The sequence below is a fragment of the Brassica napus genome, chromosome C8 (assembly GCF_020379485.1).
Source record: "Brassica napus cultivar Da-Ae chromosome C8, Da-Ae, whole genome shotgun sequence".
Lineage (NCBI taxonomy): Eukaryota > Viridiplantae > Streptophyta > Magnoliopsida > Brassicales > Brassicaceae > Brassica > Brassica napus.
Genome location: NC_063451.1, coordinates 41,650,723 through 41,673,503, shown reverse-complemented (window position 1 = coordinate 41,673,503; position 22,781 = coordinate 41,650,723). Strand labels below are relative to the sequence as shown.

Genomic DNA, 22,781 nt, shown 5'->3' with positions numbered 1-22,781 from the left:
GAGTTAATCATACTCTAAGAGCATCTTTATCCCACAACCTCACGATGGGTTTCTTATTATTTTTTTAATAGTATTTAAGGAATAAAGTTGATTAAGAGACTTGGTTAAGAAATTTGAGCTTTTATGTCTCCATTGCAAGTCTCTTATTTTGGGGTTCTTAAAAATAAAATAATATTAAACATTTTTTTATTAAAATTAATTTTTTTTTATTACATAAAACATAATAAAAGATAACATTTTAAATATAGAATTTTAAATAAAAACATGAAAACAAAGATTATTACAATAAACGAGAATTATTTGAAAGAAGCATAGAAGATCAGTTGTTGTCTTCATCAAATTGAGTGTATCCATCTCGTTCGTCTTCTACTATCATATTATGGAGTATGATACATGCTCTCATAATCTTTCCAATTTTGACTTTATCCCAAAACAACGCTGGATTTTTAACAATGGCGAAACGAGCTTCCAAGACCCCAAAAGCACGCTCGACATCTTTCCGGACAGCTTCTTGACGTTGAGCAAATAAAACAACCTTCGGTCCTTCTGGTATTAGAATAGATTGGATAAAAGTTATCCATTTCGGATAAATATCATCGGTAGTGAGAATATTGCAATCACTCATTCACACATGTGTCATGAACATCTCCTGAACCTGATCTCGAGGTTTCTAAACATTACTAACGATTTATATGGAGCAGGTTCCATGTCAGACAGTAAGATTCAGCTAGAAATTTAACGTGTAACAAACCATACGCCTAGGAAAACTTAAAAATAGTGGTGATGGTACGTAAACGACTCATGTAGTTTACTTCTTTATAAATATTGGTAGCTAAAGTTATAAGCTAAAGACAACTAGAGTAACAAAAGGAAACTTTATTATTTGTTCTCTTAGGCACATAATCAATATAGACAAGCGATGAGCAAAGGGCAGCCACACATACATCAGTACATAGACCAATCAGTACATAATTTCACAGAAACACATGCATCAGTACATAAACAGAACCAGTGGCGGATCTAGAAAATAAATACAGTGGGTGCAAAATTTAACATATAATTAATTAAAACAAAAATTAATATTTTATTAAATTTGCAGTAAAAAATCCAGCAAATATGATAAAAAAAACAACTTTTAAAAAACAACTCTACACTCATTCATCTTTTGAAATCTTTCTATCACTTTCTCATTTGAAACTGAGTCAACAACTCTTTTTCAATAAAGCAAACCATACAATCACTTAGAAATTGATCTCCAATTCGATTACGTGCAGTTGTCTTCACTAGTTTCATTGCTGAAAAACATCTTTCGACACTTGCGGTGGCAACCGGTAAAGTTAAAACTAACTTTAGAAGTCTGTAAACCAAAGGATGTGCAATATGTTTCTGAGTTTTCACCATCAAACATGAAAGATCTCCAAGATTCTCCACATTCTTAAACCTCTCATCTCTGCGTATATTATCGATGTAGATTTCAAGTTGCTGCTCTAAAGATAAAAGCTCACCATAGCTAAAATCATCCGGATAGAACTTATCTAATCTCACCAACTTCTCCTTGTCAAACCCATGGAATGAATCAATCGGATTTAAAGAAGCCATACAAATAAGTAGATCAGTGGTTACCTCTGTAAAACGATCATTAAACTCTTGAATTTGCAAATCCAGAACTGTACAAAAGCAGTTGACCTTATAATGATGCATATTGGTTATGTTGGTTCTCTTTCTTGGCCTCCTAGGATCAATAAAATCTTCTTCCATGATAAGAATTTCAGCATCGTGTTTCTTACAAAAAGAAGCAACCTTAGCCAAAAGCAATTCTCAACCATCATCTCTAAGCTTCTGCAGTTCTCGCTTAGTGGATTCTACCAGTGACATAGCATTCAAAATAACTTGATGTTTCTGTTGCAAAGCCAATGACAAATTTGCAGTGAACCCCAAAATCAACAACATTAGATGCAAATAGAACACACAATCAAATGTGTGAAAATATCTGAGAAGACCATATGCTTGATGTTTCTTTACGTCTTCTATGCCTTCATCCTGGATATACTCAAGAACTTTAATGATAGTAGAAAACAATTCTTCCAGCCTCAACAATGTTTTGTGATGAGAACCCCAACGAGTATTTGCAGGTCTTGATAAAGAACGTTCCTGATTTTGTCCTGTCCCAGTCTTAACATCACCGCTGCTGATTCTTTTTTCTAAATCTTCACGTTGAATTTCTCGAAACATATCATGTCTCTTACAAGAAGCCCCAACAACATTCAACAATGTAGAAATCTTATCAAAAAAATCAGCAATATCAAAGTGTTTTTTTGCAACTGCCACCACAACTATCTGAAACTGATGAGCAAAACAATGAACATAATATGCTGAACTAGTTTCTCTTGCAACCAATGATCTCAATCCATTGAACTCACCTCTCATATTACTAGCTTTATCATAACCTTGCCCTCTCACATTTTTAACGCTCATCCCATATCTAGCAAACAAATCATCTATAGCAGACTTTAGAGCTAGTGAAGATGTTTCTTTTACATGAACAACTCCAATAAATCTTTCTTTGATTGCTCCTCTTTTATCAACAAACCGTAAAACAACACCCAACTTCTCTTTATGAGAATCAGCAGACTCATCAACCAGCAAACCAAACACATCATGGCCTATTTCTTTTAAAATAGCTTGTCGTACTTCTTCTGCAAAGGAATGGACAATATCTTTTTGAAATCACTGGAGAAATCATATGGTTATTTCCTGGAGCATTATTCAAAATAAACTTACGTATAGCATCATTTTGTTCTCCTGTGTATTTCACAAGCTCCAAGAAATTTCCTTTATTCACAGCCTCTTCTTTCTCAGTATGGCCACGAAAAGGTAATCCTTGTCGTAACAAGAATCTGGAAGCATTAATCGAAGCATTTAAGCGAATACGATACTCACTTTTCACCTTATCATCTTGCTTAAACAGAGCATGTACTATAGATTGGTTTTGATTCATCAAATCCTCACACATCTGAGCAACAATAATATGAGTACTGTTGGGTGGTTTACCCATATGAGTAAGCAATCTATCTGGCTTACTCCAACTACTAAACCCTTCTTTCACAAATGCATCACTACCACCTTGTTTTCGTACCTCATCTTTAAATAAGTAGCAATATAAACAAAATGCACTTTCTTTTGATATGCTATACTCGAGCCAACTACCATATTGATCAAACCAAGCTGGATTGAATCGCCTTGTCGAACCAGATATCAATATTTGTTTAAATTTATGACCATAAGGTTGGCATGGACCTTTAGTTAGATATCTACGTCTAACCTCGTCTTTTTGATTTTCTGGATAATTCATTATGTATTTCCTTTCACCGGGGTCAGGTGGTAAATCATCGATATTGCTATCATGTACTGGAGGAGATTTTCTTTTGTCTTTCCTTTCACGAGATTTAGATGGCAAATCGTTGATATTGGCCTCAGGTACAGGAGGTACTTTTTTGAAATATTTCTCCATTAAATTTTTCTGGAAAACAAAAAAAAAACTGTTAAACAATTTAGTCGTATGGTATGAATTTTAAAACTACACTTTGACAATTAAAAAGACGACATGACCAAAAACTTTATAATACTTTATCATCATCGCATCACTAGAAGAGTTTAGTTTCTGTAAACTATAATAGGTTACTTTAGTTTTAAACTTATACAATTAAAATAAACTATAACTATGAAACATTAATAAAAAAAAACAATTTAACAAAGGCAAAAAGTTACCTCTTTCTCGAAGACGACGAAGAACACAGACGAGAAAGAAATTTTTGATTAGGGTTTTTTTTTTTTTAATTTGTATATTAGTTAAGTAACTTTATAATTATGTCAATTTTCTAAAATAAATAAATTATTTCTGAAACGGGCTTTGGGAAATATAATTGAGTGAGCTGTGGGTGCAAAAAATTTTTTTTTAATGGTGGCACACTTTTTTTTATAAAAGAAACTCTTAATAATTTTTTTTTGTGGTGGCAGTTGCCACCTCCCTGGCCCACGTGGATCCGCCCTGAACAGAACCAAACCAAACAAAGAATATTTGATAATAAGTCCTTTAAGTAAAAAAAGAAGCCACTCTTCAATTAAAATAACAAATCATAAGAGATGATCATGCAAGCCAATCTCTCTACTAGTTTCACTAGAATTTTCACATTCAAGTTTCTGTTTCTTTGAAAACCTTCCAGGAACCATTTTCCAGAAGTCTTATTTCAAATGAAGGTGAGGCCAATGGCCTCACTATAAGAACTTTAAAACTCACCTCCATACATATGTTCCCACATCCCACTTGTAGCTTCTCTGAAGTATCCTGCAATCAAGAGGTGAATCTACCCAAACTGTCATGTCCCCGATTCTGGATATGATCGTCCGGACGGACTGCGGTGCGTGGAAATGCACCAGTATGGTCATATGGCCCAAAGACAAGCGTGTCATAGCCTGGAAGTAAGGTTAAGGGCATCAGGAAGCTAAGGCATAGCTAATCCAAGAAGGAGACAAGCTCAAAGGAGCTGGACAAGCGAGCTGGTAGCTGGACAAGATCCAGGTGAAGCTCGATGAAGTGAGTGATCAGAATGGATCATGGGAAAACTAAGTCTAGGTCTGGAAATTGACCAAGGGACTTAGAAGGATTGAAGAAGATAAAAGAAACAACCTGGACACAGTGTATAACAGCTGGGCGATGCAGTAAGCAAGCTCGACCAGCTAGGTGAAGTGTAGTGCAGCTCAGTGTAGCTCACTGAAGAGTGTGTCAGCTCCCTGAGCTAGATGGACTAGCTCACTCAGCTGGGGCAGCTGGGGATCAGCTCAACTCAGCTGGACTGAGTGTTCAAGTCATGGGCAGTTGGGCCGGGTCTGGACAGTGGCCGGGCCATGTGGGTGACCCGTGTGTGCCGATGGGCTGGTGGGCTCTTGGGATTGAGCCAGAGACGTGGGCAATCAGTCTGGGCCTTGTTTGGCCTTGTCCAGGAGTGGATTGACAGTTCCAGGGCGTGTGGTAACTGCCAGAGGCGAAAGGGTGTGATCTGGACCATTGATTTAAATCAATGGCCAGGATTGAAACCGAAGGGATGGAATGGTTAAAAAGTAACCACCAAAAAGTAACCACCCCTTCTTCTATAAAAGGCAGGCAAGTCCGTGCCTTTGCAGGCACACCAGGGACTTCCTTCTACACCCTCAAACACAAAGAAAACCAGAGAAAAAGAGAGAGAGAGTCGGATTGCTCCATCCAAGATCAAGAGTGGTGTGAAGGCAGCAAAGAGGCAGTTTTGTGGGCAATCACAAGGGGAGTTGAGAACGACCCTTTGATGGTGATTGATCATGGATGATCATGTCCTAGGCTTCCTCTGTGCCCTGGGAACACACTCAAATGGTCAGGAGGGAAGGGAGAAGGCCGGACTCCACTCTCAATGGCATGAACAGCCTTAAGGGCAGATGTGTGTAGAAAGGCAGTTTCATGGGCACTGAAGGGGGAAGTGATGGTCGACCCTGTGATGATGTTTTATCATGGATGATCACATCCTGGGCTTCCTCTGTGTCTTGGGAACACACGCATTTAACCAGGAGAGAAGGGAGAAGGCCAGACTCCACTCTTACAGGCCAAGACAGCCTTGAAGGCGGATGCAGTGTAGAAACTGGTTTCATGGAAGTTCCATGGATGGGAAGTTGGTGCGACCCTTGAATAGATCTTATCAATACTGGAGGTATGTGATAGGACAATGATGGAGGCGTGCCCTGGAGGAGCATGGCCGTCCATGATAAGGGAAGGCACATGATCTAATCAGATCATGTATAAGGTAACCGGTTTTATGATTACCTTTTGAATTACAATTCTGTTGACTGTGGAATTGATCATGGCCAAGTATGGTACGTTCTTGAGGAATATATATATTATGAATGATTATGGTGTAGTCTGTTGGATCAGACTTGATGACACTGAACCATGGCTTGGCCGGTTCAGAAGAACCCTCCATGGCCTTGGTTTGGCAGCTAAGTCCGGATCTCCTACTTCCTGATGGATTTATGGCGATCTGACTTTGGAATCCTCTTAGTGGTGAATTATCATGAATTATCATGGTATTTGGGGATTTTTATCTAATTGATTTCGAGATGGTCAAGGTGGCCGGTGGGGCTGTTCTAGGTCAACATCTATAGGATCGAGATCGGTTCTTGGAATTCTGACTTGGCCATTCTCTTAGTTAAGATTTATCATGAATTATCATGAATCCTAATGAGTTTTTAGGGATTGATTTAGAGATGGTCCCTCGGGCCGGTTTGGTTGATCTTGGCCGAGATCTAGGGGCTGGAGGCCGGTTCTGGGAAATCCGATTGGACCATTCTCTTAGTTATGATTTATCATGAATTGTCATGAATTTTAATTGATTTTTGGATCACATTTGAAATCGGCCAGATTTGGGTTTAATGAGAAAATGATCGGTTAGTTATGGAACCAGCTATGCAATGATAGATCCTTGTGTTAGGTTATCGGATCATATGCTTGTGTATTGTGAAATGTTTGTCACTTATGATTATTGATCATAAGGAATGTTAGTTATCAACCTTGGGTTGGTAAGCTATGTGCAAAGCATTGGCTATGTTTTTGGAGCAGGTTTGCTTGCGGTCGAAATTGCACCTGAGGGCATATTGGGGTCAGATCCTTGTGTTAGGATATCTGATCATATGTTTGTGTGCTGGAACATATTGTCACTTATGATATTAATCATAAGGAATTGCTGGTTATCAACCTTGGTGTTGGTAAGGCAGGCCGTGTGTGATCTGATCATGGGTAAGGATGGACGATCTGATCCTTGGATGATGGATCAAGGTGTCTGATCTGATTGATCAAAGGATGCACCGGTGGTAAGAGCAACACTAATCAGGTTCAGTGGGACATGGTTCCATGACTGATTAGGAAGTGTGAAGACTCATCAGTTCTGAGTCATGTGGGGTGGTTGGTTGATTGACTCAGGATCTGATGGGCATTGTTAGTCCATGAGCTGGACTTGGTATCATAAGTTGATAAGGCAAAAAGGATGTGGGACAGTGCATGAGCCGGTAAGGGCCAGATGCATGTCCTTAGCTGTTTGAAGACTTCTCAAGGGTTACTTATGTCTGTGGGGATGGTTGGCTGAATGACTAAGTACCCAAGAGAAGAGTTTATGAAGGTATAAGGGAGTTGGACGAGTGGACGGGGAGCTGGGCAAGGCTACCTCGCAGCTCGATCAGCTGGTTTATGAGTTCATTCAGCTAGTGTAGCTGGGCCGATGAGCTAACAAGCTCCGTGGATGTGGCAAAGGTATGATCTAGCAATGTTGCATAGATCTAGATAGAATGGTTAAGTAGATATTATTCCGCTGCGTATGTGTTGTATTGATCTAGCTAGGGAATGACTAAGGTAGTCTTGAGCTAGGATCTGAGTTAGCCCTCGCTTATGGGCGATGTTTTAATTAAAGGGCAAAAATTTTTAGAGGTTCGGTCTGGGTATGGACTGAGCGACGTGAGGCATCGACCGCGGCCTAGTCGGCCGGGATCGGGTCTTACACAAACCCTGACATGTAAATACAGAATTAGTTGTTCGGAACCAGACATTATATAACGCCCCGACCCGTCCACGGCTAATGGACCACCTACGTCCGTTCTCTCGGTCCGTGGGCCCCATCCCATCCGACGGTCGGTCCGTTAATTTCTAAAAGCTCGAAATCATTGTTTACTGACCCTGCAATCACCACCTGACATTTTCCTATGCTTTGGCCTCACTCGCACGCTATCGCGAATCACTTCCCGATAGGTCACCCATCATTCCACTACTCCAGCTCAAGCACGCTTAACTCTAGAGTTCTTTCAGGATGTGCTCCGGAATAGGTAAGTCAACTTTGGTGACATAGGTAGCCAAATCAATTCTCTTAAGCATTTTCACATATCACAACTCGGGATGTTACAATTCACCCCCTCTCAAAGAACGCAACGTCCTCGTTGCGCTCCACGACAGGTCTCAAGACGCCTCTCAGGTCAGAACTGAGATGGCTAACCAGCTCTGATACCACTTATAACGCTCTGATCCGTCCACGGCTAATGGGCCACCCACGCCCGCTCTCTTGGCCCGTGGGGCCCATCCCATCTGTCGGTCGGTCCGTTAATTTCTGAAGGCTCGAAATCATTGTTTACTGACCCTGCAATCACCACCGACCTTTTCCCATGCTTTGGCCTCACTCGCACGTTATCGCGAATCAATTCCCGATAGGTCACCCATCCTTCCACTACTCCAGCTTAAACACGCTTAACTCTAGAGTTCTTTCAGGATGTGCTCCAGAAAAGATAAGTCAACTTTGGTGACATAGGTAGCCAAATCTATTCTCTTAAATCTTTTCACATATCACAACTCGGGATGTTACACATTATTTACCGTAAGCACCACTTCAACAGCCTTTCTGTCATATTCAACATCCTCAAACTCATCTAGCAACTTACGTCTCATCATTTGTTATGCCCTTTAGCACCTGCAAGAACAGCAAAGTTCTTCAAAATTCTCAAATCTTTATATGAGAAACCTCAAAATCAGACAACGGCGGTAACAAACCATGTCTACACTAAAACACATCACAAAATCATTATATGAGAAACCTTACACACAAAACAATGAGGGAAACGAAGCCAATATACACTCTAAAAACACATCACAAAGTCCCCACAAAGAACAATAATGTCCATCATTTATATACAAGAGACAAATGAGAATATGGGAATCAAGAATACTTTCGATGTTCTGCAAAAAAACCATTGATAATCTTGTAACCCTACTTTATTTCTACATATCTTTTCATACCTTACTATATCTCATTCTTCATACATTAGCTTGTAAACATACATTCAATCTTACAATAATAATTTAAAAAGGAATTGATTGACGATACCACCTTATCCTCAATTAGCCGTGCTCTTCAACTCGTTCTCAACATTCTAAGCCACTGCTCCTCCTCTTGCACGTCCTCTCTCGCGGTCGCGGTTTTCTTCTTCCGCCATCAACTGAAACCGGAGCCACCATGGCCGTCGTCTCACGACATGACCACTTCCGCAAATCACCACAAACTCTGTTTCATTCTCAGCTCTGTGCCGGCTTCTCCGCCACGACAGGACCACTTCTGCATTCGTTTACGACGTCCGAAGCAGAGAAACCTCGAAATCGTCTTCACCACTCCTCTCCTCTCTTTTCCCAACACTTGGCGCTAAGCGACGTATCTTGATGACCCTAATTAAGATACGCCTCTTAAAATTATTATTTTTTATTTTGTTTTAATTGAAAAAAACCCTAAGAGATCCACTATTAACTACCGATAATGATGCTTTAAGAGATAAGGAAAAAAGTTGAAGAAGACAAAGAACAAATTGCAAAAAAAAATAAAAAAGCGAGTCTTTGGAGTAAAAAAGAATCACATCTTTTGAGCATAACGCAATAATTAAATTCTATCATTGTTTCCCATCAATGCGACTTTTTTAAAAACAAAAGTAAGGATTCCATGAATCTCCATCCTATTTTGTTTTATAAGTTATCTCTTTGTTTTTTTGTTTGTTTGCTAGTATTATTATACAAGTATATTCTCTCATTTTGTCGACTAAAGTTGCATTATGGTAAGAAATGGAGTCGATTGAATTATGTTAGAGTTTTCTGTTAATTTTTTTTTTTTTAACACATTTTTTCTGTGTGATCTTATTACAGATTATACTAATAAACAAGTTTCTTTGAAAAAATTGGTCAAAAATTTAAATGAGGTTAAGTCCTGAAAGCCTCAACGATCTTAGAGGTTGATTGTTTGTAGTTTTTGTTTTAGTTTTTGGTTTTTGTTTTTGTAAAAACCATTTTTATCCAATCAAGTTTTAGCTTTTAGTTTTTGTTTTTGTAAAAATCATTTCACTTGCCAACCAAGTTTTTTAACAAATAAATTCCCTAAAATTAAGGGAAACTAGTTTTTAAAAATTTCAACCAATTTGTGAAGAAAAGCTAAAAACCAACTTTTGTGGGTTTTCAATATAAAAACGAATTTTGTTTATTTTGTATAAAATACTATATTTTAATTAATTAATAATTAAGTAAATAATATTTTCATAAAGATAAAATTCCCATAAATTTTTTTTTATCATTTAACATTAATGTAAAATAATTTATGTGTTTCATATATGTAAATAAATATAGATAATTTTAGTATTAGTTGTAGCCAATTAATTCTTAATATCTATAAATAAATTATTGAATAATATTATTGTACATAATAAAAAACAAATAAAAATTATAAAATTTAAAATATTTTATTAATACAATATATTATATTAATTTGAAAAATAGCCATTCAAGTTCTAAAAAACGAAAAATATTGTATGTAATAATTAAATTATATTTAAGTATAACACTTAAAATAAAATAATTTAAAACATGGTGATGTTTTTATTTTAAATAACAGCCACTATATTTTGATAAAAATTTTAATGGTAATTTAAAAAAAATTATTTTAAAACAATGTATTGTTTATTTTATAAAAAAAAATAAGAATAAAGCAAAACCAAAATCTAAAAACAAAAAACCAAAACCAAAAGCTGAAAATCAAAAACCAAAATCTAAAAGTTAAAAACCAAAAACCAAAATCTAAAACCAAAATCTAAAAACCAAAAACTAAAACAAAAAACTAACGGAAACAATCATCACCTTAATCTAACCTACTCGAGTCTTACTCTATAACCTACTGCGGTGTAAATACAATACACGGGCCTGAAATAAATTCCAAAATGTGTGATGTACAATAAATAATGGGCCTAGAATAATCTCATGTTCTAAGAACTTAGGCCCATATGCAATAGAATACGTTCGCGCGTATTAGAGCGAGCGAAGCTCGCGATAATGAATGATAATCACGCTCTGACTTTCTTTTTGGGTTTGGTTGACTTTTGACTAGACAAGTGTAAAACATACACAGCAGTTAAACTGAAGGGAGTGAAATAAAGGAATATTTTGTTTATTACAGCTAAAGAAAAGACGATAAACAAAAGGATATTAAGACAATGAGAGTGAAAGTTCAGCGAATGAGTCTGCCTCCGCAGGTGAAAGTGACAATGCAGGACTCATCCACAAAGACTGTATAGTTATGAGCTGGTTTCGCTAGCAATGGCGGCAGCCTAACCAGAAGGTCGCACACGCACTCGTTGTCCATTTGCTTCACCCACTTGCAACACTCTTGCTGAGCGTACGTCTCCTCTCTGTGTCTGTGATGATGGTGGTGGTGGTGACGGCGCCGATGGTGGCGTCTGTGGCTGTTGTCGTTGTGGTGGTGGTGGTCATGGTCATCGTCATCATGATCATGGTCGTGGTCGCGGTTGTGATCATGGTCGCGGTTGTGATCATGGTCGTGGTCATGGTGATTATGGTGGTAGTCATCATCGTCATGGTCGTGGTCATGGTGATCGTGGTCATCACCGTCATGGTCGTGATCGTGATCATCATCGTGGTCGTGGTCGTGGTCGTGGTCAGGAGGAGGAAATATGGGAGGAGGAGGTGGGGCAATGGGGGAAGGAAGTGGGACAGTGTTCATTGGGAGACGCGAACAAGCGTAGTTAGCTAGCGCGTATTGAGAGGCGCATAATGGACGTGGTGGTGGAATATGTACGATTGTTTGGCCTCGTGTGAAAGAGGAAGAGGAGAGAGCCAGAAGTAGAATAGCTACAAGAAAAAGAGTTTCCATGGAGATGTGTATGTGAAGAGAGGTCTTCGGTGAGTTCTCGTTATATACATACTCAAAAGGTAAAAGTAGGTACAAAGAGAATTGGGAAGATTGGTTGCAGAGAGGTTTTAGGTTCATATTAGAGTTATTTCATTTGATTCGCGTGTCTTTTGTTAGGTTGGCTTGCAGAGCTTTTTCTTTTAGGAGGAGTGTGTCATTTTGGCAGAAACAATAAGACCTGTTTCCCAATTCCTAAACCAATTTAATCACAAAAACAATTGTTAGCTGCAACTCCAAAAGCGTGACTAAAAGAAAAGTGATGGTATTTGTTGCAACTGAGTTATAATTGATCCTCTAACATCCAAGACGATGTTCAAAAGCAAGTCTAGCAATTGCTTTACACCAACATCGTTATCAAAATATGCATCATTTGGTCACTAGAGTAAATCTGACAAGTGCGTTGACAGGAGTAGTAATCAGACAAGACGGAGGCTTGTTTGTGAGTTACTCACATAGACGCTCTACAGGCTCCTGCTGCTTCTTGGCAATCTCCCTATCTTTCTCAACCTGTTCCCTCTGCATTTTCAATCGATCCTTCCTCTCTTGCCATCCTTCCTCCAACAACCTCAAGAACTTATCCTTAATAGCAAGCAAAGGATCTCTATCAACCAACTCCTCGTCTTTATAAGCCTGCCTCAATACCGCAGTCTTGATCCCACCTTTCAGCGACAAGTAGAATACACCCGAGTGACGAGTAAAAACACTCGAGAACGCGTTCGAGAACCTAAACTCGTCGCAGAATTTGCCGAGTATAGGCACAGGGACTCTCTTCAACAACGAGAGAGACAGTAACTCGTGAAAAACCCCAACAGTTCGCTTCTCCATCTCCTTGGAAGCTTGGTCCAAACGAGAAACATCCTCGTACGGCGATATGTACTCTTGCTCCAACCAGTCTCTAGTCCACTCTCTCATCTCCTTCCTCAGGAATAGCCCCGACGGTAACTTCACGTCGAAATTGGGCCGGACGCGAACACCGGTTCTAACGGTTTCTTCTTGGGCTCTAATCTCGATAACCGATTTGGCGAAATCAGGGTTCCAATCAACGAGCTCGAGGAAGGACTTACCTCCTCCCTCTTCAACTAAACCGGTTAACCGGAAATAGTTTGGGTATTTCTTAACCAACCTAACCAGAAAATCATTTGGAAAACCGAAATCCCTCTTCACATGAACCAGTTTCTCAGCGCTGATGACTTTATCCTTCGCCATCATCAGCAGCTTGCAGAGCTTAGCCACGATCAGCGGCTCGTTCTCAGCGTAGATCCTCTCTTCTTCTTCCACGAATGCTCTGAGACGGGGCGTGGGGCGGACGAATTGAACCGGATCCGACTTCGGTTTGATCCGATCGTGGTAGATCTCGAACAAGGAAGGGTTCATCTCCACGAAGCTCTTGGCTTTGAAGTTGAGGCGGAGCCTCTCGCGGCGCTTCTCGAGGTACCTGAGGGGGATGGCTTGGCCTGGCTCGTTTAGCACTTCTTTCACGACGCGAGCGCAGAGATTGTAGCGCTTGTCCCGCTCGATGGCTTCGTCCAGCTTCGTGTCCTTCTTCCACACCACTTTCAAGCTCGATATCCATCTCAATTTCTGGTTTAACGATGGTGAATTTTTCGAGTTTTTGATGAGTTCGTGAGATATGGTTAGGCTTCTCAACACCATCATCACTGATTTTGATTTCTAGGGTTTCTGTTTTTACAGAGGAAATGGCTATAATAAACCCCTGGAAGACCTGAACGTTATAAACACCACGCGCCATGAGAGAGCAAACTGTCGCAAACGCGCCGCATTTTTTTGGACTGACTATGTAAGAAAATGATATGATATGATGTAACACCCTAAGCTATAATGAAAGTATTTGTTACGAAAAAAAAATGATACCATGTATAACACCAACTATATAACTATATAAAAAGATCTTCAACCTTTTTCTTTTTGAGAAAGAAAAAACAAAAGATCTGCAACTTATTTACACAGCTTAACTTTGGTTGGTCTTTTGTTCTTATGAGATATCTTATTATAAATAACAACTTAGTTTTAATTATTTCTATGATCAAATGATTGTACATAACAATTTTCGATCGATGATCACAATAGAATATACATTATATCTTCCCTTCTCTCTGGGAACTAAACTAATACATTAATCAAGAAGGAGATTGATTGATCTCAAATTCTCAATCATGGGAGGAGGAGAGAAGAAAGACAGCACATTTCCAAATGATGTACAGACGAGCTCTTTGCTCCTTTATCTGCTTCGAACATCTTTTCCATGTCCTTACCTTCGTACTGCTGATGCATCTCAATATCACTGCAGCTGCCATTGTTCCTATCGAGAACGCTTTTTCAAGGTAAAAAGAAAAAAGAAAGAATAGCTTAACTTTTGTTTTTGATGTGTTTTGGCTGCTGGAGAGATTTATATAATGCTGCTGACTAACTAGAACTCTATTTAAATAATTTGGGAGATCAATAGTGAATAATGCACACATAGGATAAAGATACATTATTGAATTGAATAATATGGGCCTACATGTTTCTAAGCGTGAATTGAAAAGACACTGTGCTTTAACCCTTGGCTTCGCTTTTGAACTAATATCTTTTGTTTAGTATCTATCATCGATTAAATGTTCAGAAAAACGTTTTTTATTATAAATTTGGCATCCTCTTTATTTTTTAAAGCCTTATCAGTATTGAGATTTGATTTTGCGGTGAGGACATTGTTTGAACAGAAATTTTCTGTTCATGTACACATGGGACTTAATGAGCTGTGGCTTGTGGGGCTTTATGTCATGCTGTGTTGGGTGGAAATTCGATGATTAAGTATCGGTTTTGGTAGTTAAGATATGAGATTAACTTAATCAGCTAATTAATCATGGATTTGCATGTATGAATGCTCACCAAATCACTCGTTTGATGCCCTTTGATATAAGCTTTCCAAATGACCCAAAGGGTATTAATATAAGAGTTTAGTTTATAGCTTCACTGATGTGTTGTTAAAGAAACATATATAGTTTATTAATTTCTTTTTTTTTAAGTTTATTAATTTCATTATATAATAGTAATACCCATTAATTTTGTCAATATGCCTCACAAGTAAATGATCATAATTGCTACCCCAAGGCTCATGCAGTTGTTATTAGGTACGTGTAGGGGTGCCCAATTTATCCAACATGAAATTATCTGTTTTTAATATGGTTGAAATGAATAAAGATATTTATTTTGAATACAATGAAAACCTGGGCTCTTGCCTCTTGGAGAGCTGAATTTTGTTTATTTTGTAACCGCGTGGATGAAACACAATAACATGAGGTGATATCATTTTCAAAAAAAAAACATGAGGTGATATATAGTATGGCTTCTTGGTTTAGTGAAACTCCAACGTTAGCTAACTCCAACGTAAGCTATCTTCCTTAAAAGTCTTGTTAAGCTGGATTTCTTGGTGAGTGTATGCAGCAAGAGGCTAGAAAAAAAAAAAAAAAAAAAGGCTCAGGGCATTTCTATGCCTACTCCATTTTTTCCTCTAAAATGGAGTAAAGTGAATATGGAGTAATGAATGCTTCAATCCAATTTCATATCTTATTTCATAATGAAATTTACTCCATAAATGGAGTAATCTATTTTTTGTTTGTTTATCACTCTATTATTAAGTGAGAAATAGAGTAGGATTGGAGTAATTTTATTTTATTTTTATTTTTACTCTATTTTGAAAAAAAAAATGGAGTTTTATATTGGAAATGGTCTTATTACCGAGCGTGTAACCATAAACAGCCGCAAGCATAGTTATAAAGCAGAACATTTAATACTTTAAAATTTGTAAATAAAATGAATATATAAAAGAGATGAAACTAACAAAGGAGTATAGTATTGCTTCTCGTTAAAGCAGGTGAAGTTCATTTTCATTCGTCATAATCATTTTTTCTTTTGGAGTTAACATACTGCAACCCAAGAAATTCATAGTTTGCAGAAAACAAGAAGGTGCGGATAAGGTTTGTTGTGTAGTCTAATTAATGATTACCGGATAGGTCGGTCGTTTGTTTCACAAAAAAGTATTTGATATTAATAATCTTCATTTTGACTAATTTGAACAAAACAAAGAAAGCAAAAGAGTTTGAATAGTTTGACAGGTAAGATGAATGCACCAAAGAGTGGTCAAGCTCTCTTTCACGTACACCTTTTTCTGCTTCATGGCTCTCTCTCTCCCCTTCTTTATTGGTCTGCCTCGTGTACCTCTCTCACTCTCTCTAGAACAGAGCACGTGCGAATAATGCACCAAATTCAATCGATACATTACAGATGGAGAAAGGCTCTTATCAAATTCGTGATACTAATTTGGAAAGAAATTATCGTAAATGCAATTAGAGCCATAAAAACATAAACGGCTTAAATATAACAAGTTGCTACTAAACTTTATGGACTTCTTTTCTCTTTTGGGAGACAAGTACAGTTCGTATCCAAGTACTGTTTAGTTAGATAGATGCTTTTACGAGGTAGGGGTAATCAAGCTGTATCATTTACTCAGCAATTATTAAGGCCCAGGCTTACATGGAAGCTACTACAAGGTGGAAACTTGTGTAATGGATCTCTTTGTCTTCTTCAAGGTGTCTCCAGACACACAAACGCCAGTCCAACCGGCGGCAAGAAGAACCCTCTCCGTGTCTTCTTAAATATTTGGAAACATCTCCGTGGAACAAACTGGACTGAACATTCCTATCTGCTAAAGCCAATCAACTAGTAAGCAATCTTTTGTATCCGAATTTGACCAGATCATAATTGAAAGAGTGTTAAACAAACAAACCCAATAGTATGTTTCAAGTCTATTTCTATGAATCTTGTTAGAAGTTTCAGTTGTTTTCCCAGGAGGAGATTTTTTCCAAGCTAAACTCACTGATGATAGTATGATCTCTAATTAAAAAGATAAAATATATTTTAGATCTCCAAAGTCTGTGTATGAAAATGCATTCATACGAAGGTGCTTGTTTTAAGGCTGAAGAGAAGAGGTTGTGTTCTTATTATCCCACATCGCTTATTAGAATAAATTAAGAGGCCGAGCCTTGCATCCAATTCATACCTTTCTCGGCTTTTGGCTAAGATCAAGTGTAGTATCTGTTCTTATCAGTTTAATATCTGATATGTGGTCTATCGGTCCACACGATATTAACTCTATTTTTTAAGGGAGAAGGCCTGTTAAGATAGCTTGCTATCTGGGTTTTCGCGAATCGCTCCTACGTTGCACTACTGCACGGGCCTGGCTCAACCCATCAACACTAAGTTAAACTATTTGATAAAACAATGTCAATGGATTCGAAGTGTATGAGTGAATTGGGGTTTGTCTTGCTGACATGCTACCTCTTTAAACCGCTGGTAACAGGACAGTTATTCCACTTGGTCCCGAGTGAGTAGTCCCGAGTGAGTAATAAGGAATATTTTCAAGATTTCCTCCACTCAACCATAACTTTTTCAAAATGATAGAGAGAACTTCATATATTTCAAAAAAGAAGCGAATCTCCAGCTCCAATGGAAGAAAACCTTGCACAAAGCAGTTTGCATTTTTAAGCTAAAACAAACCAAAAAAAGAGTACGAAGAAGAAGCTAGACAAGTTCTGTAATTTTTTTGACAGATATAAAGACAAAGACAATCACATTTTCCCTCAAAGCGTAGAATCAAAGCAAAGCCCGCTATATACTTCTTTTTCATACAAACCAACACCATAAACATATATTGCTGTTGTGAATAAGAGAGTTTAATGATGAAAACAGAGGCAATTGTTGCCGGCTGGTTAGGTTCGTGGTGGTTAATCTTATGACCGAGTCAAAAAGGAGGATAAGTCTGTGAAGAAGAAAGATTCAGAATCTGATATCGCAATTTACTTCAGGCAAAAGTGAAGAATCAAAGGCGATCATGCTGGCTAACGGTTCAAAGAAAGTGATACACGAAAAATGGAAGAGCCTAACGAGTGAAGCTAGCTTTAAGATACCGGTGCTTGTTAAGCTTGAAGATGGGAAGCGATCACATCGGGAGCCACTTTCAAATGATATTAATAAGAAATCAAATGCCTTTATCCAGAGTCGACTCACCAAAATGAGGAAAAATCTATAAACGCCAACTTAAGAGTGCATTCTTGAGAAGATTCGGATCAGGCCTCCTAAAACCATATACACTCGTGTCTTCCTTCTTGATAAATAACGTATGCCACTCATACTTGTATTTACGAGTTCTTATCAGAGAGGTGAGAGAGGCGACTTATAACTTTTTCGCAAGAAATCCAACTTAGTTACTTATCATAACAGTCTGAGAAGAAAAAAAAAACAAATCTACAAACAAACTCAGCAATGCATTAAGATTAGGGAGCAGAAGATCGGTAACCTTCCTCTCTTACGGCTGGGAGCCATCAGAGAAAGTCGACAAAGATGAGGATTCCAACACTCCAAGCCAAGTAAAGGTGATTCAGGGGACGAGGTGAGCGGAGGAGGAGGAGGAGCGTTTGTGAATGGTCGGTGTAGGATTAGCAAGGAGATGTATAGCTTGCGCACTTGCGTTTTTTATGGTTTGTAATGGTAATCCTGTTGGACTAGCTAAGACCCACCCACAAAGATGAGGATTCCAATCTGTCTACGTAGATTCAACTAGCATGATAAAGTTTCAACTTGAAAAAAAAAGTTGTGAGCTAGGGCTGCGCATGCTGCTTCATGATTGGGGAGAAAACTTTTCATTGGTTAAGCAGATTTTTTTTTTATTTTTATTCTTAACCAATAATTCAAATAGAAATTCCCAAGGATAACTATTTTTTAAGTTTTTGTCGTAAAAATAACATTCAATAAAAAAATGATCAAAATAAATTTTATTAAATGGTAAAAGTACATTTTTACCCTAGTGTTAACTAATCTAAACTTAGAGTCTAAAGTTGAGTAATATGGTTTTGGGATAGGGTTTCAAATTTTTTTTTTTTAAAAAAAATTAAAATAAAAAAGGCTATTTTGATCATTTTTTTAAGTTATTTTGTGACAAAAACTTAAAAATGACAATTTGGAAAAATTGCCATAATTCAAAAACATTTATATATAATAAAACTTTTTAAAAAAATATCAAAATTATATCAAAATACAATTTTTTTCTAATCTATAAATAGAAACTACTCTTATTTCATGGGAAATTGCCACAAATACGGAAAAAACATCATTTTTCGTGAGAAATTGCCACAAATACCACATTCATATATGGGGGATTTGCCAAATATGACTCAAAACTTGACTTTGATTGCAAAAATATACCCAAATTTGAATCAAATGCAAAACTAACCTAAAGCCTTGTGAAATTACAGTCAGCCCCTTGTGACCAAACAAAAAAACATAAGTCATTTTTACGAATATAGCCCCAGTAAGTCGTCTGAGATGCTGGAAATCGTTTAGACGACCTACAAGTAAGTCGTCTGGTGTAGTTGATCTTAAAAATAATTTATAAATTTTAAAAAAAATATTTTGACAAATGAAAAATTAAAATCACGTAATTATAAACAATTTTAAGTAATGTAAATTAAGATATAATAAAATTGAATAGTTTTCAGCATAGATGAGTGAAAGTATATTGCAGTATATGTATTCTTAGAGTTAGATTTTGGAAAGCTTGAATGTTTTTTTTTTAAATTAAATTTTTACCTATAACTGTTTATTTTTGTGTATATTAAACACTTTTGAAGTTTAATTTGATTTTATGAAATGTTTAGTTAGTTAATTAAGTTTAGGGGCTATGTTTAGGGTCTAGACGACTATCTTGTAAGTTGTCTGGTGAATAATTTAAACCAGACGACTTACATGTAAGTCGTCCAAATATTCCCGCCTAAAATTTTTAAAAAATTATATTCTCGATGAAATAATTTAAACCAGACGACTTACTTGGAAGTCTTCTATTTTAGTTTCCCACTAAAAATATTAAAGTCTTCTGGGTGACTTACAAGTAAATCGTCTAGGAAGTCGTCTGAATCAAAAATATTTAACTTAATTAGATTTTTTGTCTCCCTATATAAAGAAAAATTTACACATTCTCTCTTCTTCTCTCAAATGGTTGCAACAAAAATGTAATGTTCATCATTCTAAAACTCTTCAACCTCTCTCTAATCTCTTTGAACTTATAAACACTAAGCTTTATATCAATTTATTGTTTTTGTCTCATGTCTCTCTCACTAATTTATCTTGTTTTTGAAGGTTTTTTATCACATGGTTCTCATCTTTCACTCATTTAAAGGTAGATCTATCAATTCTAGATATGTATTTTTGTGTGTTCTATAAAAGTAGATTTATCTAATCTTCTACTCATTTTCTCTGTTTTTAAGTCATTTGAACGTTTTTGGATATGCAGGTTTTTCAGATCTGGAAGACGTCTGGGACGACTTACCTGTTAGTATTCTAAAATATAATGCGCTAGACGACTTCCAGGAAGTCTTCCAGACGACTTCGTGGAAGTCGTCTGGCGGAGTCTTCTCCTATGTCTCTCCCTTTCATAACAGATCTAAGCGTTTTGGTTAGTTTTTATGTCTGCTTTTTCTTAATTTGGTAACTTTCTGTTGTATAAAGTTCTTATTTTTTTTCCAAACTAAAACTCTCAAAATCCACTCTAATCTTTTTGACTTGAAAACACTAAACTTTTTATGAATTTTTCAGTTTTGTCTCATGCCTTTCTCACTACTCTACCTTTTTTTTTGCAGGTTTTTAATCAAATGGTTCTCATCTTTCACTCATTTAAAGGTAGATCTATTAATTTTAGATATGTATTTTTGTGTGTTTTATAAAGGTAGATTTATCGAGTCTTCCACTCATTTTCTCTGTTTTTAAGCCATTTGAACGTTTTTTGATATGCAGGTTTTTCAGATATGGATTTGATATGCAGGTTTTTCATATCTTTAAGACTTCTGGGACGACTTACCTGTTAGTCATCTAAAATATAATGCGCTAGACGACTTCCTGGAAGTCTTCTGACGAAGTCTTCTTCCATATGAAGTGGAGTCCAAACTTGTCTTTGTAGAAGAATGATCTATAATTGTTTTGTTTGTAGTATGTTTTGTGTTTTGCATGTCTACCCTTTTAGTTGTGAATTTTTTGTAAAATCAGTAATAATGTTTCTCAAGATGTAATATATGTGATAACAATGTGTTTACACATTTACAGATCAATGAAATAATATACTTAAATAGCATTTTTCTTATCTTTGGATCTCCCATATGCAATAATAAACTCCAATGGCCTTCTTTTCATCTTAATAAACAAGAATGTTGGTAGCTTCATATTGATACAACATTTTAAGAAGCATTTTAACCATTTTTAACTCATAACAATAATCATCATTGGTGTCTATAACAATAATACTTAAAAGATGGAAACAAACAATAGTAACTAGTCAAAGCATATCACATTTTTTACAAGTTTGTGTTGAAAAATTTAGTCAAATTTAATAAAACTAAGGGATAAAACATATTTTGAAAATATGAGTTTTACATATCTTGAAGTTACTTATCTTAAATATACAAGTTATTCAAAAACTAGCGTAGAAGACTTAAAAACTAGCGTAGAAGACTTCCACGAAAGTTTTCTCGGATCAGTTAGAAACTTTAATTAACGTGAATGTTAGTAACCTCATAACTATCACCAATTAAATTATAAATTTCATTCAGTAGCCCTAATATTGACTAATATACATGAATTAACAAAAAAATATTAAAAAGTCTTTATAGGTTTAGAGAAAATGAAAGTTTATTAAACATTGACGCATACAACTTCCACAGAGGTCGTCTGGACGACTTCTAGGAAGTCGTCCATTTAGGTTAGTTTTGCAATTGATTTTTAATCTAGAAGACTTACAGGTTAGTCGTCCACCTTTGTTTGATAAAAAAAAACGAGACGACTTACATGTTAGTCGTCCAGTTAAAAATAAAATAAAAAAAATATTTTACATGTAAGTCGTCTAGGGGAAACGGGTTAGTTTTGCATATGACCGAAATATGTCAGAAATTTGACTTTTCCTGAACGACTTACAAGTTAGTCGTCTAGTAGAAAATTAAAAAAAAATAATATTTTGTTTTTTCTAGACGACTAACTTATAAGTCGTCTCACGTTAGTTTTGCAATTGAATTATTAAACAAATTTTTTTTCTAGATGACTTACACGTTAGTCGTCTCGAGTTTTTTTTTTCCTAGACGACTAACCTGTAAGTCGTCCAAGATAAGCAAAGTTTGACCAGAATCTCGGAATAAAATCCTGGACGACTTTCGTGTAAGTCGTCGGACGGACGACTTTCGTGTAAGTCGTCTAGAAAAAAAATATTATTTTTTTTAATTTTCTACTGGACGACTAACTTGTAAGTCGTTCAGGAAAAGTCAAATTTCTGACACATTCCGGTCAAATGCAAAACTAACATGTTTTCCCTTTACTTACATGTAAGTCGTCTCGGTTTTTTTTTATCAAACAAAGGTGGACGACTAACCTGTAAGTCGTCTAGAAAAAATAAATTAAAAGTCAATTGCAAAACTAACCTCTGCATTGACCAGACGACTTCCAGGTAAGTCGTCTGCAACCAGAAGACTTACCTGTAAGTCGTCTGGACGAACAGATCTGGAAAAACTCTCAATTTCATAGTTTCAACCAGTGAGATAACTTGTTTAGCACACATAAGTCTTCTCCAAGCACCCAGAATCTCAAAAAAAAGTGACCCACCAAGAATCGTAAGCTTCAATGGCTCTATGAACCATAAAAAATTTGATTCTAAAATTCTGGATTTTTTTTATGAATATGGAGAAAAAGTGAAAGAGTTGTTTTTTTTAATTCATAAGAATTGAGAAAAAAAGAGTGTAAATCGATTTTTAGGTGCATTAAGAACTTTAAATTGGTTGTTCATGGTGGTTGGTATATTGATGGCAATGGCAATATTGTGAATACTTGAGGAAGATGAGGGTGATAGAGTAAAATATGCATTTTTGAAAAAAAGAAAAAAAAAATGATGACATTTTC

General features: G+C 36.6%; 3 protein-coding genes, 1 long non-coding RNA gene, 1 other non-coding gene and 1 pseudogene across 5 annotated transcripts; 1 reads left to right on the top strand and 5 right to left on the bottom strand.

Moving 5' to 3' along the window:
* Positions 1-11: 11 nt before the first annotated feature.
* On the bottom strand, positions 12-4,373 carry LOC106413404 (annotated as a pseudogene).
* Positions 4,374-10,978: 6,605 nt separating this feature from the next.
* Positions 10,979-11,873, bottom strand: LOC106411595. Its single transcript, XM_013852384.3, has one exon. It carries the CDS (start codon positions 11,871-11,873, stop codon positions 11,094-11,096), a length of 780 nt encoding a protein of 259 aa, XP_013707838.2. The 3' UTR covers positions 10,979-11,093.
* Positions 11,874-12,037: 164 nt separating this feature from the next.
* On the bottom strand, positions 12,038-13,664 carry LOC106411594 (protein WHAT'S THIS FACTOR 1 homolog, chloroplastic). The gene has a single exon (XM_013852383.3). The coding sequence runs from the start codon at positions 13,449-13,451 to the stop codon at positions 12,240-12,242; it is 1,212 nt and encodes a 403-aa protein (XP_013707837.2). The 5' UTR covers positions 13,452-13,664; the 3' UTR covers positions 12,038-12,239.
* Positions 13,665-13,806: 142 nt separating this feature from the next.
* Positions 13,807-14,225, bottom strand: LOC111208802 (small polypeptide DEVIL 14-like). Its single transcript, XM_022708294.2, has one exon. It carries the CDS (start codon positions 14,108-14,110, stop codon positions 13,964-13,966), a length of 147 nt encoding a protein of 48 aa, XP_022564015.1. The 5' UTR covers positions 14,111-14,225; the 3' UTR covers positions 13,807-13,963.
* Positions 14,226-16,850: 2,625 nt separating this feature from the next.
* LOC125592157 lies at positions 16,851-17,045 on the top strand. The gene has a single exon (XR_007328005.1). It is a non-coding gene; the product is annotated as a U2 spliceosomal RNA (small nuclear RNA).
* Positions 17,046-17,254: 209 nt separating this feature from the next.
* LOC125591213 lies at positions 17,255-18,511 on the bottom strand. Its single transcript, XR_007327184.1, has 2 exons — positions 18,151-18,511; positions 17,255-18,033 (listed from the first exon to the last, which is right to left on the bottom strand). It is a non-coding gene; the product is annotated as an uncharacterized LOC125591213 (long non-coding RNA).
* Positions 18,512-22,781: the final 4,270 nt, after the last annotated feature.

Excerpts from the sequence above, each read along its gene's own strand:
- LOC106411595 (XM_013852384.3), bottom strand. The coding sequence starts at position 11,873 with ATGAACCTAAAACCTCTCTGCAACCAATCTTCCCAATTCTCTTTGTAC.
- LOC106411594 (XM_013852383.3), bottom strand. The coding sequence starts at position 13,451 with ATGATGGTGTTGAGAAGCCTAACCATATCTCACGAACTCATCAAAAAC.
- LOC111208802 (XM_022708294.2), bottom strand. The coding sequence starts at position 14,110 with ATGGCAGCTGCAGTGATATTGAGATGCATCAGCAGTACGAAGGTAAGG.